This window comes from Mustelus asterias, chromosome 22 (assembly GCF_964213995.1).
Source record: "Mustelus asterias chromosome 22, sMusAst1.hap1.1, whole genome shotgun sequence".
NCBI classification, from domain to species: domain Eukaryota; kingdom Metazoa; phylum Chordata; class Chondrichthyes; order Carcharhiniformes; family Triakidae; genus Mustelus; species Mustelus asterias.
In genome coordinates, this window is record NC_135822.1 from 60,037,831 (window position 1) to 60,056,944 (window position 19,114).

The window sequence follows — 19,114 nt, forward strand, 5'->3', positions numbered from 1 at the left end:
TCCCAGACCTGTGCTCTCCGCCGCAATTGGCTGAAGTTCACACGTGCTATGGTGCGATAGTCCTACCAGGCCACGTATCCCTTGATCGCATGCCCCTTAAAGGGACCACACTATCACAGTTGTTGTTTTGGATAAACTGAAGCTTTTACAAATATCCTTTTTCGTTTCAAAGAACAAAGTATAGCACAGGGAATAGGCCCTTCGGCCCTCTAAGCCTGTGTTTCTTTTAGATGTTAACAATATCTGATCAGGTGACTGGTCTTGGAAGCAGTTTTCATATGTGCAAAACAATAGAAGAAAATAAGTTCATGCTTTTTGTCGGTGCATGTGCAAGTTGAGCAATCAAAAGAAAGTTATCAAAAATAAAGAATGCTTGAATATTTTCTGAGATTACCTCAGTATTTGCTCTAATGTGAAAACTGAAACCTACAAAATCTATTAGAGTAATGTGACTGCCAACTCAGCAAATATTTAGATTTTCTCAAATCCAAGTACACAATTACACAGAAATCGATTAATCTTTCGGTTTACAATCACTTACAATAGTCAATTTAGATATTATTGTTTAATATTTTCTAAAAAGTCTTATTTAATAAAATATAAACAAAAAAATGATAAAATTGATTCATCTAGGTAAATAATTAATGTTATGGGAAAACACCGCGAAAAGCTAAAAGACATCAAAGCTTTGAACTGTCCATTTGGATTCAAAGCTAAAATACTGGCTTCAAAGCTTATGCAGATTCATGAAATTGAAAAATTCCAAGGTTGAATTCTCAACACCTTTGTCCATTTAGCAACATTGCTAATAATTACTCGACCCGTGATGCCTCATTAAACTGAACGTTCAAAGCAATGAAGCAGAAATATTATACCAATGTTACACCGCTGCAAAGTTGTTCATGACCTTAGAGCTTCCTAACAAATTATTATAATCAAACATTAGGTTCAAGGTAAATTGAGTTACGGCCCTCCCCTTCCAAAACTGGTTCTATATGAGTAAATACCTTCTATTGTGCTGCAATTTGTGTTGGCAATGGCCATATATGTTGAGCAATTGAATGTGATTTCTGGATGTTCAAAAGACAAATATCTATCTTTTATAAAATAAAATAATTTATTCTGCAGTTTCATTTGTAATTATTTTTCTGTTTATGTTAGAATTAAAAGCTATCCATGTCAAAGTTGCACAAAATCAATAAATTACTTAAACAGAAGGTCAGGTCGTTTATGACTTGATAAATATTCCTTGAATTACCTCTGCAATGACAGAATAGTTTAGTCTCTAACCTGTTGTCAAAATCTAAAATTAAGATTAAATCTTAATAGTGTCATGATTGCTCAATAAAGAAGCCCATCTTTTAAATGATCAATTAATTTTAAGATCAAGTTTGAAAATAAGAGATTTTGAGATAATGGGCAGGATTTTTCTGACACCGTCGCTGCCAGATGTGTTTGGTTGTGTCAAAGGCCAATGGACTTTGGCTGGGGGGGCCGGTGGGTCCCACTATGACGGGGCCGGAGAATCCCAGCCAAAGTTTTCCATTTTTTTGAAAACCTTCATTGATAAATCAATAGCATAACATAAATTATGTTGCACTGTCGCTGCCTTCATGGTTAATATTAAAAAGTTGAGAAATTTAAACAAAATGCTTTATCAAAAATAATTTGATTATGATGTCATGAATGCAGTCAGAAAAGAGTCAAAAATGTGAATGGAATGTTGGTTTTTATACTGAGAGTCATAGGGTCATAGAGGTTTATAGCATGGAAACAGGCCCTTCGACCCAATTTGCCCATGCCGCCCAGTTTTTACCACTAAGCTAGTCCCAATTGCCCGCATTTGGCCCATATCCTTCTATACCCAACTTACCCATGTAACTGTCTAAATGCTTTTTAAAAGACAAAATTGTACCTGCCTCTACTCTACTTCTGCCTTTGGCAGCTCGTTCCAGAAGATGGAGCCCATTCAGCCCATGAGCCTGCACCGACAACAATCCCACTAAGGTTCTGTCCCCGTGACCCCACGTATTTACCCCGCTAATCCCCCAACACTAAGGGGTAATTTAGCATGGCCAAATCAACCTCACCTGCAGATATTCGGACTATAGGAGGAAATCAGAGTGCATGGAGGAAACCCATGCAAACATGGGGAGAACATGCAGACCCCGCACAGACAGTGACCCAAGCCAGGAATTGGACCGGGTCCCTGGTGCTGTGAGACAGCAGTGCTCACCACTTCTACCGTGCCAATCGAGAGGACTAAAATACAAGGTGTAGATGACGCCGTGAGCACTGCGAGCAGTCTGCAGCACACCTTAGGAAGGATGTATTGACCTTGGAGAAAATACAGTCTAGATTTACCTAATTAATACCTGGACTCCAAGGGTTAAATTGCGAGGAGAGAGTACACAAACAAGTTGTATTCTCTAGAATTTAGACGTTAAGACGTGCTTTGATCAAAACTTTCAAGATATTAAGGGGAACAGATAGGATAGGCAATAACAGAATTCTAGGCTGTGTAACTACCCCCCCACCACCCCTTCCTCCTCCCCCACTTGCTGGTGGGGACCATACATGATTCTTGCCGGGGTGAGGACCTTGAACAGCGAGGGGGTAAGTCCAAGTGAACTTGGACGATGGCGTCCGGGACTCATTACTAACATTTAAATAATATCATAAATACTTTGCCGACAAATAAATGCCAGTAAGATTGTGAGAGATAAAATCCCAGCACAATCCTGATTTTTCGGCTTTTGCCCTATCTTACCACTTACCAGCCTCGCCAATTGACCAGCGAGATGAGCCAGTAAGATCGCGGCCTAAATGGCAGCACTGCAAGAAAATGGGAGTCCTCCACGCTCGTATTTTTGGCAAGCTTGGCACTGCAAATTTCTGACACTCTGCCAGTTGTTTTGCCAGCTGAGAGTTTTGCTCTGGTACGGGGGGGTGGGGAGCCTAAATATGCCTATGAAGTTAGCTTCTGTGCGTTCAAACACCTCGATCTGCTGGTGAAGCAGGAGACCTCCTCTCACCCTTCGCCCACGGACATCAGTCCCTTCCCCTTCATCAGCATTGTTACCCCCCACACTGACAACGGTCACCGGCAGCAGGGCATCAGGACCCTCCCGACATGACCCCGCCCCCTCCCCTTCACGACACCCTCTGCAACTCCCTTGCACACCCCCCCTTGCATAGGCCCACTACCTGCATAAACTCCCTGTCATAGCCCCCCGATAACAGCCCCACCGTCACTCAGGCCCTACACACACTTAAGCCCACCCCCTTGGCACTGCCCCAGTTTACAGTGTCTGGGCACTACCGGGGTGCCAGGTGGGCACTGCCAGGGCCAGGTGGGCACTGGCTGATGGACACTACCCATCCATACCCTGTGGTTTCAATGGCCTCTGATCCACCTGGTATGATGTGGAGATGCCGGCGTTGGACTGGGGTAAACACAGTAAGAAGTCTAATATCACCAGGTTAAAGTCCAACAGGTTTATTTGGTAGCAAACGCCACTAGCTTTCGGAGCGTGCTGCTCCTTCATCAGGTGGAGTGGGAGATCTCCCACTCCACCTGACTAAGGACCACCTGTATGGCCATGGCGCCTGGTCCCCGCTATTTCAGAGCAGCAGTGATTCTCGCTGACATTACTTCTTGCTGGCGAGGTGGGAAACATTTGGGCGGAGTGAAGCAGCTGTGCCAACCTCACTAATTGTATGGAGATGCAGGCAGTCTTATGCTAATGAGCTTCACACCCTTTCTTAGCACAAAATCCATTCTTGCCAGTAAAATGGGGCTGGTGTGAATCAGATTTTTCGTCTCCCACGTGATAATCCCACCTCAGCACACTCATCAATGGGTGCAATGAACTGGTAAGTTCGTGCCCATGGTGTAAAAGTGTTTTGACAGTTCTTTTTGGAAATTAGGAAATGAGCAGTTAGTGTTTCCAGTAATAGTTTTTCACCAGTCATGGCTATACATTTACGAATGGATTCCTTCATTTGAAATGAGATAATGCTGACTATTTAACAAATGTAGATGTTATTTTTATTGATTCTAATTACTTTTTTTGACTGGGGAATTTCATAAGGTATCGAAGAGTATCAGATTGAAAGGTGAATATTTATAATGTAATATTTAATCACATATAACTTCCTCAATTTTCAGAATAATTAGAATTTTTAATCTTGCACCACACTATTAGGAGGAATGTTTCAATTGTAGTGGTAATATTCAGAGAGACAACCCAAGTTTATACTCCGGTTGGGGAACAAGTGAAGACGGAGTTAATGTTGCTCAATTAGTTCACTAAAATGTAATTACTGTCAACCGTTTCCAAACTGCAGCTGACTGACTGACCGAGCAAACATTAAATGGGATCAACTCCAGCCATGCACAAATGCAGACTTTACAATCTATTTTTAGTTCTCAGTTACAAATGACCAAAACAGGAAGTGGTTCCCAACTTCTTTATGAATACCATGCACAATCCTTTCCTCAGTGCAATACTATTTTTCATTGGTTCTTGAAAATGTGTTTTTTTTTTAATTGAGAGAACATCATACTGGGCTGCCAAACATTGCAATGAGCAGTTAACTTGGCACAGCCAGAGTGTAAACTTGGAATCTGTCTAGTTTGGATGGTGTGGATTCCTACCACGTAGTGCCAACAGTCTTCAGTATAGCCACTGCATACTTCAAAAAATAAAAATTATTTAACCAAAATAAAATATTTTTATTGACTTATTTTCATTTGTATCTGTTTTACAGTTTGATTTCTAAAATACATATAGCTCTGACTTTTATTTTAATCTTGACTTAATACAGTTCAGCTATTATATTTTGCTGTTGTTTGCCACTGTCTAATTTTTTTTGTTTTAAATTAACAACAGCCAATTTCAATTACAGATTTTTAAAATTGAAATGGACGATGTCACTTTCATAATATTAAAAATGCTCAATTTCATGGCAGGAAGTGATAAAATGTCACAGTGGAAGTTTAGTTTTAAAAAAATACTTTCTCCCTAATTTCAAGCTTCTAAGATCTAACAATTTATTTTGAGAAGGAATATACTCATTTTATTATGATTTCTCATTTGAAGATCAATTAAGTTTTATTGTCTGATAATAACTGGCATATTAAATTCTGATGTGGAGATGCCGGCGTTGGACTGGGGTAAACACAGTAAGAAGTTTAACAACACCAGGTTAAAGTCCAACAGGTTTATTTGGTAGCAAAAGCCACTAAACCTGTTGGACTTTAACCTGGTGTTGTTAAACTTCTTATTAAATTCTGCCACATTGAATGGGAACACGTACAATTAAAAATTTTGGTCCCAAAGAAATGCCAAAATCATTTGAAATTAAACTTCCTTAAAGCTAGATTGAATACTCAATGCACAGTTAAACTGTAAGCTTCAGCTAAAGATTGTTTGATTGAAGGATAAGTAGAGCGCAAGTACTTCTGTAACCCTAGAGTCAGAATAGCTTCCAGCTACTAGCTTCTGGCCAATTGATAATAGCATCGCTTGAGGACAAGGAAGGGTGTTGACCAAAATTAGTTTTGTGAGTAATTTTCACCAATTTTGACCAATTTACTGACTGATGCAAATTAAGTTATTTACCTTTTGCATCAATCTTTAGTATTTATTTGAACACATGCAATTACAAATTCAAAAATAATATGCTATAATTTTAACATATTCAATTATTTTGTTCTATAGACAGGTTCAGAAGGGAGCTCAGTGGATGGCCCCAGAACAGACCAAATGGAAGAGGGGTCAACCAACCATGTTGGTGAAAGCAGGTTAAGATTAGAAATGGCACCAAGTCTGGTTAATGGAGTATGTAGTCAAGAACGACATACCATTGATGTGGAACCAAGTGAGTGGATGGATAACCAGAGACTCCCTCAACACCCCAATGGAAACATCAACCTGGAGACAACTCAAATATTGAACCAAGTTAGGAACCATGTGAAGGAAGACCTGGCAACTGCAAGGGATAATGTAATTCTGGATGACGCTAGAAAGTTAACTGTACTCCCTGAAACAGTAGTAAGCATACCTTCATATAATTCACCAGCACAAAACTGTCAGCCTTTACAAAAGATTAACTTGACTGAGAAATGTAACCCAGAGATTAATAACAGCAGTGACGATTGCCCTCTGAATGATAATTTGAGCACTTTGACCACTGCATGGACCCTTGCAAAAAACCATGGGAAGAAACCACCAAACTGCAATTGTGATGGGCCAGAATGCCCAGACTACTTGGAATGGCTTAAGAAAAAAATAAATGCTGTTATTAATGAGGAACAGAACAGGACTTCACAAATTTCTGATAAAATCAGTGATATGCCTGTGGAAAATGGTGCTTTACAAAATCACATGCCTGTTTTAGAGGAAACATCCATTTTTGATTCCTCTGATGTTCCTCAATATTCTCAGAGTGCTTTGACCATTGCAAAAGAGAAAAACATAAGTCTTCAGACAGCAATTGCCATTGAAGCCCTTACACAGCTATCATCAACACTTCCACAGCCATTTCTAGAAGCTTCATCACAGATTAACAGCACCTCTCAAATAGCTGATGCCTCATCTTGTTCTGTTGAGGAAAACCATGCTCCTTTGCCTACATCTTCTGATGCCATTCAGGACTTGCAAGACAGCCTCAATCAGCAGCCACAAAATAGGCACCCTTCTCAACAAAAGCAGCCCGGTCAGCAAATGTTCCCGGAATACCAGTCTCAAGTGCAAACTTCATGGGAGCATCTAAAGAAACCAGCACAGATTGAATCTCACTACATTCCAGCCATGAAAACATTACAAGATCCATTTAATAATTTTTCAAATTCAATATCAACTATAAAACATACTGATGAAGTCTCTGCTCACAGGAGTGATGCAGCCAGCGCTGAAGGAAACATGCCAGTATTCAATACCAATCAGCCAGTTACTTCACTGAATGACCCTATGACTGAGTTAAAGCAGCTATTAGACAGTAACAATAGTAACAAATATCCTTTGCCATTGTTTAAAATGCCAAACATAATTGCGCATGAAGATGCAGGCATGAAGACCCAACAAGATTCGTCACTGGCATTTTCCAACTTGGCAGCTGGAGTTGGATTTTATGGGATGTTGCCTGAACAACAGTCATCTCAGTCCATGCAACAAATGCAGATGCATCAGAAGAGTAAACATCAAAAAACACAGGCAGCATTACAACAACATCTACACCATAAACGCAGCCTCTTTCAAGTACACAGTCAAAAACAGAACCATCTACACGAGCAACATAAATGGTGGTCACAGCATCAGCCACATGTGAAAAAACAGAAGCAAAAGAAATTGGTACAAGAAAAGAAGAAATTACAACCAACACATAAGCAGCGTAAAGAAACTCAGCTTCAAAAGGCGCAAAATATTCAACAGCAACTTTTCTTGCTTCAACTTCAACAAATGCAACAGACAAAATTGCAACAAAGTCTGCAGCATCAATCATTACCTCAGCAAAAACAAGTATTGGATGGGTTCCAGCAAGTGGAAAAAATACAGAATAACTATGGAATAGGGGAACATCAAACACAGTTACTGCCTCAACAGCATCTTCTGAAGGAACAGCAGATACAGGTAGCACTTCAACCAACTTCTGAAGTTACACCGCAGAAACAGACAGATAGCAGTGAGTCAGCAAATATTCAGGAGACTCCCACTTTTAATCGGTCAGTGTCACAGGAAATGTGTAACTCCAGACCAGATTCCTTCCTGTCTCATCAACATATTGAAAAATATCCACAATCATCTTCACTGAAGAATAGCCCTGCCAGACATGCAGATGAAAAAGATCCACACACAAATTCAGACTCCTTACCTATTCAAATGCAACAAAATGATGTGTCCGGACATAGTCCCCGCTCCTTTGAGGAAAAAATTGAAGAACTCTTAAAACAATTTGAAGCAGAATTTGAATCAGGCTCTACATCACAACAATTCCAGTTTACTCCTCAGAATAACTCAGCATCTCAGGTAGAACCAAATGAAAACCAGACTCCTTCTACTGGCCCTCAGCTTTCATTTCTTAATCAGTCTGACCAGAGCAGTCGAGCACTGTTTTCTCAAAATAATGCATCTCATGAACAGCATGAGTGCAAATCGACCAAAATAAACAACAAAACTAATTCCACTTTACAAGAAAGTACAAAATGTTTTAATAATTCTTTTCTGACTGGGTCCTCAAAACACATGAAAGTTGAAACCTCTGGTGCGATTACAGTGCTATCAACAGTTTATTCCGGAGAAAACATAGAGGGACTTTCAGAAGAAGGCACTCCCACAAAAAATGCGCCTCTCACCCCTTCCCTCAGTGGCTTTTTGGAATCTCCATTGAAATATTTGGATACCCCAACTAAAAACTTGCTGGATACGCCATCAAAAAAGGCCCAGATGGAATTTCCATCATGTGACTGTGTTGGTAAGTTTGAAAAAGTTGGATCTTCCTTCATTTAATATTAATTATAAAATAAATTTAAGGATAATAATTTTTTTAAAAATAGGGAAGGGAAATGGAGGTGTGGTGGAAATACTTACCAGGGAAGGCATTGCAGTGTTGGAAAGGTGATATGTCCTTGTGGGGCAAAGACAGAGTCCAGTTGGTTCAAGTTGAGAAACAAAAAGGGTATTATTAGCCCACCAGGGGATATTCTACAGCCTACAAATAATAAGAGGAAGTGATAAAGGAGCAAATCTGTATGGAAATCAGAGTGGGATATGGGGACTTCATCTAAATATCGATTAAGGTAGTGTTAGAATGAAGGGTAAGGAGGCAGAGGAATTTCTGAGATGTGTTCAGGAGAACCTCTTTGATCAGGATGTTCTTGGGCCAGCGAGAGAGGAGGTATTGCTGGACCTAGTGCTAGGAAATGATGTGGGTCAAACGGATCAAGTGGCAATGGGGGCAACACTTGGTTAAAGAGTTGCAAAAAAGAAGGAATGACTAAATTGGAAGGGGGCTCATTTCAATGGGATGAGAAAGTGTCTAGTCAAGGTAAAATGGAACCAAAGAATGATAGGAAAATCTGTAATGTATGATCTTTAAGGAAGAGATAATTTAGGGGTAGGCTCGGTACACTCCAATAAGAGTAAGGTAATGAACCAAAACGAGGGCGCATTGGATGTTGAGAATAGAGCATATGATGTAACATAAAATATAAGGTGCATGATGCCTGTTAGGTGAATGCTTCAAGCGAGAACCTCCACCCAAAGACTAGGTTGAGAGAGAAAATAAAGAGGAAAATGGGAAATATGACTGGCAAAGAGATAATGGATGAGATTCTCCCAAAAAACTTCGAAGTGTCGAATTCGCGTAAAAAATGGAGTAAGTCCTGCTGGTTTTTTCAGCAGGATTTTCAAAATAGTGCACAGTGCACCAGCATGAATCACGCTGCAAATCAGAGGGCAGAGCCTATTCCCGCTGGAGAGGCTGGCAGCACAGCGCTGAGCGGGCCATTGTGAATACACCGATCTGTCAGCACCGAGATCGGCGCATTTGCAGTAGCCCGCACTGCTTGCCTCCAGATCGCTGGCCAGTTCCCTGATGCCAATGGGCAGTGCCAGGGGGCCAGACTGGCATTGCCAAGCTGGCAATGCCCAGGGGTCACCCCCATACCCCTGATCTCCTTGGGGGGGGGGGGGGGAGCTATTGTGAACCCTGCTGGAGTGAAATACCCCTGGCAGTGGGTGAGACGCTAGCCAGCCCAGAGACTTCAGTCCCGGGCCCGCTAATGACATGGAAATACCAATTTAAATAAATTATATAGCCCTCGGCACGGAGTTGATGGCGCCGGAAATCCAACGGCCGAAGACTCGCGGAGGCCATGGTGCCCAACGGGAAGCCCATTAAATGGCCTCCGCTTGAGTCTCCCAGACCACTGAGCTTTTGCAGTGCAGTGGGCTGGGAGAATGGCCTCCAATATAATAGATTGGCATGTAAAATAAAAGGAACCCAAAAATCTTCCACTGGCATGTAAATTGTAAATGGGTGGTAAAAGGCGGAGTGCCCTTTTAGGGAAAAATCAGTACAAGTGAAGACAGTAGAGTTAATGGATGGATGAAAATTGAGAGGAAGGAAGTACTGGAAAGGCTCACTGTACTTAGAATGAATAAGTCAGCTGGTCCAGTTGGCTTGCATGCTAAGTTGCATAAAGATGTAAGAGTGGAGGTCACGGAAGGACTTGCCAAAATATTCCAATCTTTCCTAGATATGGGGAGGTGCCAGGGGATTCAAGAGTGGCAAACATGACACCCTTATTCATGAAAGGGCATACAGGTAATCCAAGCAACTATCCAGCTTGACATCAATAGTGGGAAAAAGAAATAACAGTCAGTTGGAGAAGTTTGAGTTAATTAGGGATAACCAGCACAAATTTGTAAAAGGCAGATTGTGCTTGACTAATGTGATTGAAATTTTTTGATAAAGGGAATGCAGTGGATGTTGTCCATATGGATTGTGAGATAGTGTTCGATAAGACACTCATTAACAAAACTGAGGCTCTTAGATAGGAAGGTGAGTGTCAAGGGGGAGGCAATGGCCTACTGGTATTTTCACTAAACTATTAATCCAGAAACTTAGCCATTATTCTGGGGACCCAGGTTTGAATCCCACCATGACAGATGGTGGATTTTGATTTCAGTAAAAATATTTGGAATTAAGAATCTACTGATGACCATGAAACCATTGTTGATTGTCGGTAAAACCCATCTGGTTCGGGAAGGAAATCTGCTGTCCTTACCTTGTCTGGCCTACATGTGACTCCAAAGTCACAACAATGTGGTTGACTCTCAACTGCACTCTGAAATGGCCTCGCAAGTTCAAGGGCAACTAGGGATGGGCAATAAATGCTGAGCCAGCCAGCGATGCCCTTATCCCATGAATGAATTTGTTTCAAAAATTGGTTTTAAAAATTGGCTTCAGGACAGAAAAGAGAATCCTGGTAAATAGTTATTCTTCAGATTGGAGAATGGTAGACAATGGTGTTCCCTAAGAGTTAGTGTTGGGACTACTGTTTTTTTTGTAATATGTAAGTGACTTGGATATTGGATTATGGAGTAAAATTTCAACATTTGCCTTAATTCAAAGGAGTGGTAAACAGTGAGAATGATACTAATGAACACCAACAGAAGCTGGCAGGATGGCAGCTATAATTATTACAGAGAAATGTGAGGTCATGCATTTTGACAGAAGGGATAGAAAGAGGCAATATAGATTTCATGCGATAGTTTGAAAGTATATGGAGGATTAGAGGGACCTGGGTTGCATTTGCATAGATCTCTGATGGTAACAAGACATACAGGGCAGGATTTCTGGCCGCACTCGCCACAAGACCAGAAAATCCCACCCGAGGTCAACGGACCTTTGCATGCTCCTGTCCCACCTGCTATGATTCCCATGGTGGGCTGGACAGGAAAATTCCACCCACTGAATGATGGTTAACCATCTCAGACTTCTTAAATAGAAGATTGAGTGCAAAAGAAGGGAAGTCATGCTGAACCTTTATAAAGCTCTAGTTAGGGTACATGTAGAGTATTCTCTACAGTTCTAGTCATCACACTTTACAAAGGATGTGAGGGCCCTTGAGTGAGTGCAGAGGAGATTTACCAGAAAGGGGTGGAGGATTTTAGCTGCAAGGTTAGATTGGAGAAGTTGGTATTGTTCTCCTTAGAACTGGGGAGATTTGTTAGAGGTATATTAGATTATGACAGGTTTAGATGAGATAAACACGGAAAAATTATCCCATTAGCTAATTGTACAAAGACTTGGGGACATAGATTTAAGGTTTTGGACAAGAGAAGCAGGGGAATGTGAGGGAGAATTACTTTTATATAGGGAGTAATAATGACCCACAAAGAAATTAGGTGGGCAGTTGAAGGCATTAAACTTGCAGGGTTACGAGGATAGAGTGGGTAATGGCACTGACTGGATTGCTCCATGGAAAGCTGGCATGGACTCAATGGGCCAAATTGCCTCTTTCTATACTGTAAATGACTAGTAATGCTTCTATGTTTGGAATAAATAAGTACAGTATTGATTTTAAATCCAAAATCATGAAGACTATTTTGACAGGATAAAGGAGTTCAAAGTCATATTAATTTCCTGGATGTTTTTTGTCAATATGTGTTATTCTGTTCTTATTACCAACATTGTAAATCATTTTCACCCTTTTGAACTTTTTTTCACCCTTATTTCCAGATATATGCAATCTACTCCATCATTTAAATTTATCTTCATTGACTGTCCCTGTCTTTGTTACATGAGTTCTCCCTTTTACTTGCTTTTTCTGAATCTGCTAATGATTGCTGATTTTCAATGGTCGAAATACTATTAATAGTTCATGTAGGCTAAAATTAAAACTATTTCTGTGTTTAATTTAACGCCCTTCCATCTAATTCCTTTTTGAGCTGAACTGTGGTAATATATGCAGTTCTGTGCTCAAACTCATTGATTTTAACAGAAATTACAAAGGAAATGGAGCACAATAGAAGGAACACCAAGAGTGAAATAGAAATTATGTATTATTCTGCTTTAAACAATTGGAAACTGTTTTGCATTTTGTTTTTTATACTGTACAAAAGTATAAATACGTATTTTTATATTTAGACTGTTTCTTGAATATTTATACTGTATTAATACTGACTGCGTGGAGTTTGCACATTCTCCCCGTGTCTGCATGGGTTTCCTCCGCGTACTCTCATTTCCTCCCATAGTCCAAAGATTTGCAGGCTAGGTGGATTGGCCATGATAAATTTCCCCTTGGTGTCCCATTTTGTGTAGGTTAGGGAATTAGCGGGATAAATGTGTGGGGTTATGGGAATAGAGTGGGGGTGGGCCTGGTTAAGATGCTCTGTTGGAGAGATGGTGCAGACTCAATGGCTGAATGGTCTCCTTCTGCACCGTAGGGATTCTATGAAATTGGATACTTATTCCAAAGATCCGTTAATCCTGAGGGTAGCAAAGAACCAAAGGAGGTAGCAATCAAAAAGGAGTGTCATTTCAGCACTTTTAGGTGATTTTAAATAAAATCAGATTACTCCTAATCAGATTGGCAGGTGGATAGGAACATAAGAAATAGGAGCAAGAGTAAGCCACTGCAGCCCTTTGAGCCCACCCTGCCATTCAATTAGGTTATGGTTAATTTCTATTTCCATTTTCCGACAGTATCCCCTATTTCTTGATGTTTTAATAGGTAGAAAATTATTGATAGTCTTGTCTCCCTTTATCCACCCCCAACATCCTTTATAGTCCCGATGTCAATCTCTGCCCCTGTACCCAATCCCACAGTCTCTCATATGCTCCATGCTAACTTGTGAACCTGTAGCCAAAACAATGGCCGCTCATACCTTCCATGCCAACCTATGCACCTGTACCCACTTTAAAGTCCCTATGACAATCTCATGCCAGCTCATGCATGCCACCCTTTTCCCTCACAGCCACCAGCTCACCTAGTATTCACCATGTACAGACCTCAGGACCCATGCAGAGATGAGGTAAAATAAAGTTCTATAAAATAAAATTTGAAGTGTTGATTGCAGAATTCACTATATTGAAAAAAACATTCTCATTCCTAAAATACCATTTATTACATTTACACTTCTTCAACTATGTAAAGTCTTATAACAACAAACATTCAAGTGCACACTCCCTTATAGCCTCTATGCCAAGCATTGCAATTCAGTTCCACATCAAACAGCCTATAACGGCTTGTAGCTGTCAATCAAGCTCTGTAATGGAAACACCCTGGTATGATAATGGATCAGTCAAGTATTCAGTAATGGATGTCCTCAGTCTTATGTCAACAGAGTGAATTTATTTTTTTAATTCCAGACATTTTCTTTCAAAGATCCAAAGGGGTGGGCTTTTACATGCCTTGACAGCTTGACAGCTCCCTTTGTCAGGTCCTTTGAACAGGTGGGAGATGGTAGTGTAGTGGTACTGCCACTGGACTAGAAATCTAGATGTCCAGGCTAATCCACTGGGTTCATATCCCACTACAGCAGCTACATTTACATTCAATTAATAAAGTTTGGAATTGAAACCTGATCTCAGTAATGATGACCATGGGACTGTCATCAACTATCGTAAAACCCCATCTTGCCCATAAATGCCCCTTAGGGAAGGTGACCTGCCAATCTGGTCTATATGTGACTTCAGGCACATAGCAATGTCGGTGACTCTTAAATGCCCTCTGAAAATCACTCAGTTCAAGGACAATTAGAGATGGGCAACAAATTCTGGCCTTGTCAGTGGTGCTCACATCCCATGGAAGAATAAATTTTTAAAAAGGCATTTTTAACAGTTGATTTCGACAGGTCTATTGAGTACAGGGGTAAAGTTTCTCGAGAGCCTTGCTGAAACCACAGCTGGAGCATTGTGGATTGTGTGATGTCTCCTTACTTAAGGAAGGATATATTAATGGATCATAAAGGATCATTAATATTAATGATTTGAATGAGAATTTAGGAGGCATGGTTAGTAAATTTACAGACAACACAAGATTGGTGGCATAGTGGACAGTGAAGAAGGTTATCTACGATTGCAACGGGATCTTGATCAATTGGGCGCTGATGGATGGCAGATGGAGCGTAATTTAGATAAATGCGAGGTGATGCATTTTGATAGATTGAACCAGGACAGGACTTACTCGGCTAATGGTAGGGTGTTGGGGAGAGTTATAGATCAAAGAAATCTCATAGCTCTTTGAAAGTGGAGTCACAGGTGGACAGAGTGGTGAAGAAGGCTTTCGGCATGCTTGGTTTCATTGGTCAGAACATTGAATACAGGAGTTGGGATGTCTTGTTGAAGTTATACAAGACATTAGTAAGGCCACACTTGGAATACTATGTACAGTTCTGGTCACCCTATTATAGAAAGGATGTTATTAAACTAGAAAGAGTGCAGAAAAGATTTACTAAGATGCGACCAGTACTTGATGGTTTGAGTTATAAAGAGAGGCTGGATAGACTGGGACTTTTTTCCCTGGAGCGTAGGAGACTGAGGGGTGACCTTATAGAGGTCTATAAAATGATGAGGGGCATATCAGCTAGATAGTCAACATCCTTTCCCAAAGATAGGGGAGTCTAAAACTAGAGGGCATGGGTTTAAGGTGAAAGGGGAGAGATACAAAAGGGTCCAGAGGGGCAATTGTTTCACACAGGGTGGTGAGTGTCTGGAACAAGCTGGCAGCGGTAGAGGCGGTTACATTTTTGTCTTTTAAAAAGCATTTAGACAGTTACATTGGTAAGATAGGTATAGAAGGATATGGGCCAAACACGGGCAATTGGGACTAGCTTAGTGGTTTAAAAAAGGGCGGCATGGACAAGTTGGGCCAACGGGCCTGTTTCAATGCTGTAAACCTCTATGACTCTATGATATTCCTGCCACAGAAAAAATATAACAAAGGTTCACCAGACTGATTCCTGGGGTGATGGGATTCCTGCAGGAAAAGGACCTGTATTCTTTCGAATTTAGAAGAATAAGAGATGATCGCATTTAAATATACACAATTCTTACAGGGCTTGACAGGATAGATGCAAATGTTTCCCCTGGCTGGAGTGTCTAAAACCAGGGGACACACTTTCAGAATAAGGGATAGGCCATTTAGAACTCAAATGAGGAAGTGTTTCTTCACTCAGAGGGAATTTTTAATCCCAGAGAACCGTGGCGGCTCAATCACAAAGGTTAGTGGATTTCTAGATATTAAAGACATCAAAATATATGGGAATTGTGAGAGAAAATGGCATTGAAGTAGATTAGCCATAATTTAATTGAAAGACAGAACAGGCTTGAGGGACCAAATGGCCAACTCCTGATCCTATTTCCTGTATTCCTATGATTCTAACTGAGCTGCCTTTTTCGTTCCATTTGGTATGTTGCCAGCAAGATGTGCTGTGCATAAAAAACAGAGAACTGCACAGACTGTTTTTGGCCTACTAATGTTCAAATTTAGGCTGGAACTGTGATTTGTCTTTCCTCTAACCCCTCATGCTTTGGCATTAAATAGTTGCTCTAACCTTTCAAACCACATAAGACAAGAATTTTTGGTTTTCAGTGAATGTCACTGTGACTGACAAATTTGGTCAACCACACACAAATATGGGCTGAATATACTTGTGATTAATATGAATTCTGAACCTTAACACTATGGTAGGCACATTATTCAAATCATACCTCAAAGAAAACATGCACTGTTTGCCTGTATTTCTACAGTATATGAACTATTCAAAAAGCTTCAATTTTGTTAATTATTTATTGCTGTAACAATTAGGCAGGTGGCACAGTGGTTAGCACTGCTGCCTCACTGCACCAGGGACCTGGGTTCGATTCCCGGCTTGGGTGACCGTGGAGTTTGCACATTCTCCCCGTGTCTGTATTGAGTTTCCGCCGGGTGCTCTGGTTTTTTTCCAACAGTCCAAAGATGTGCAGGTTAGGTAGATTGGCCATGCTAAATTTCCCCTTCATGGCCCAAGATGTTTGGGTTCGGGGGATTAGCAGGGTAAATATGTGGGGTTACGGGGATAGGGCAGGGGGTTGGGAGTGGGCCTGGGTCAGATACTCTGTTGGAGAGTTGGTGGAGACTCGATGGGCCAAATGGCCTCCTTCTGCACCGCAGGGGATTCTATGATTCTATGAATTTGGTCGACACAAACATTTTAAGCAAGACAGTGAAATAATTCAAAAACTGATCACTGTTGCTACAAAATGCCTATAACCAGCATACCTGTGTTTCTGTTATTTTTCACAAAGCATTATTTATTCCAAATAAAAGAATCAATATTTTATGCCATTTTTAAACTTAGTAAAATATTCTTTGCTATTTCAAGATGAGTTGCTAGAATGTGGAATTGGGACAGGGGCAGTCAAAGAATCTGACTAGCCCCATCCATCAAAAAATACATCAGTCAGTATTACAAATAACTTAGCATATTGCCCTCAGTGTGACTCAGAAACCGAAGGACACTTGCATTTAGAATCGCACTGTTCACAAGTTCCATTCTATAAAGGCAGTGAACTTTGATGGTGACTTTATACGCAGTTAGTTTATATTAGTCTGGTAATCTTAGTACCATACTGTGGTATATTTGGACCTGATTGATATTTCTCTAAACAATTCTCAATTAACCTGGTATTGTTGCGGCATTTAAATCACATATCAAACAGTTTTTGTTGGAAATTCAAATAATGTTTTATGAATTAATATTAAGACATTCCCTAACCATTGGGTCAGTATGGAAGATCATAATGGAGTAAGGAAAAAGTGGATCAGGTAGCAGCTGAAAACAATTGGGGAGATCAGTGGCAAGGGGCTAATTTTGCTACACTGGAAAAGTTGTTTGAATGATTTGATTGGTTGCTTCATCAGATCACTGGCCTGAATTTTCTGGCCCTCCCTGCCGGTGGGATCTTGCTGTTCCATCAAAGTCAATGGAATTTTGGCTGACTTGCCGCATCCAGTGTGGAGGACCTGGCGTGGCAGGTCCAGAAAAGCCTGCTAATTGTTTTGTCTGTGTTTTCCTTCCTTTCGCACACCCATGCCTTAATTTACAGTGCCATTATTTTTCAATGCAACTCACAACTATCTCAAATCTTGTGAAATCCTACTGTAGTGACCGTTAGTTTTCGCCTCTAGTCTGTGTACCTATTGTTAACAAACATGGTGGTCCCGATTTTACCATTTTCATTCTAAGTACCGAATCTGGGCGTAGTACAGATCCGACTTAGAAATCCGCTTTCAGGTGCCCCCATACGCTCTCAGCCATCTCCAGTCCAATTCGCGCTGTGGGCGGGGCTTAGCGCGGCCAAAACGATCGGAGCTCTGAAGTGCGCATGTGCAGTTCGAAAAGAAATTTGAAAAAGCGCGCCCATGTCAAATATGCGCATTTAGAACTGAATAATCTCATTAGCGATAGACAGCATGGTTTTGTACGAGGGAGGTCATGCCTCACAAATTTGGTTGAGTTTTTTGAGGTGACAAAAACGATTGACAAAGGAAGGGCCGTGGATGTAGTCTATATGGATTGTAGTAAAGCGTTTGACAAGGTCCCTCATGGCAGGGTGGTGCAAAAGGTTAAATCTCACGGGATAAAAGGTGAGCTAGCTAGATGGGTGGAGAACTGGCTTAGTCATAGAAAGAAGTTTAACAACACCAGGTTAAACTTCTTACTGTGTTTACCCCAGTCCAACGCCGGCATCTCCACATCATGTTAGCCATAGAAGACAGAGGGTAGCAGTGGAGGGGTCTTTTTCCGGTTGGAGGTCTGTGACTAGTGGTGTTCCGCAGGGCTCTGTACTGGGACCTCTGCTGTTTGTGATATATATAAATGATTTGGTGGAAGATGTAGCTGGTGTGATCAGTAAGTTTGCGGACGGCACGAAGATTGCTGGAGTTGCGGATAGTGATGAACATTGTCAGAGAATAGAGCAGGATATAGATAGGCTGGAACATTGGGCGGAGAAATGGCAGATGGAATTTAATCCAGATAAATGCGAAGTGATGCATTTTGGTAGATCTATTGTAAGGGGGAGCTATACAATAAATGGCAGAACCATCAGGAGTATAGACACACAGAGGGACCTGGGTGTACAAGTCCACAGATCCTTAAAGGTGGCAACACAGGTGGAGACAGCGGTCAAGAAGGTATATGGCATGCTTGCCTTTATTGGACGGGGGATAGAATGTAAAAGTTGGCATATGATGTTGCATCTGTATATAACGATGGTTAGGCCACATTTGGAATACTGAGTCCAGTTCTGGTTGCCACACTACCAGAAGGACGTGGAGGCTTTGGAGAGAGTACAGAGAAGGTTTACCAGGATGTTGCCTGGTATGGAGGGTCTTAGCTCTGAGGAGAGATTAGGTAAACTGGGGTTGTTCTCCCTGGAAAGACGGAGGATGAGGGGCGACCTAATAGAGGTGTATAAAATTATGAAGGGCATAGATAGAGTGAACAGTGGGAAGCTTTTTCCCAGGTCGGAGGTGACGAACACAAGGGGTCACGGGTTCAAGGTGAGGGGGGCAAGGTTCAACACAGATGTCAGGAGGACGTATTTTACACAG

At 41.1% G+C, this 19,114-nt stretch overlaps 1 protein-coding gene across 4 annotated transcripts in view; it reads left to right on the forward strand.

Annotated features, from left to right (window-relative positions):
• LOC144510102 (methylcytosine dioxygenase tet3-like) overlaps positions 1–19,114 on the forward strand; it is a 388,851-nt gene that overhangs the window by 262,385 nt on the left and 107,352 nt on the right. For all 4 annotated transcript variants that reach the window (XM_078239372.1, XM_078239373.1, XM_078239374.1 and 1 more), the window contains one exon: positions 5,727–8,478. In XM_078239372.1, the coding sequence (XP_078095498.1) occupies positions 5,727–8,478 (2,752 nt within the window). The remainder of the gene's footprint in view (positions 1–5,726; positions 8,479–19,114) is intronic.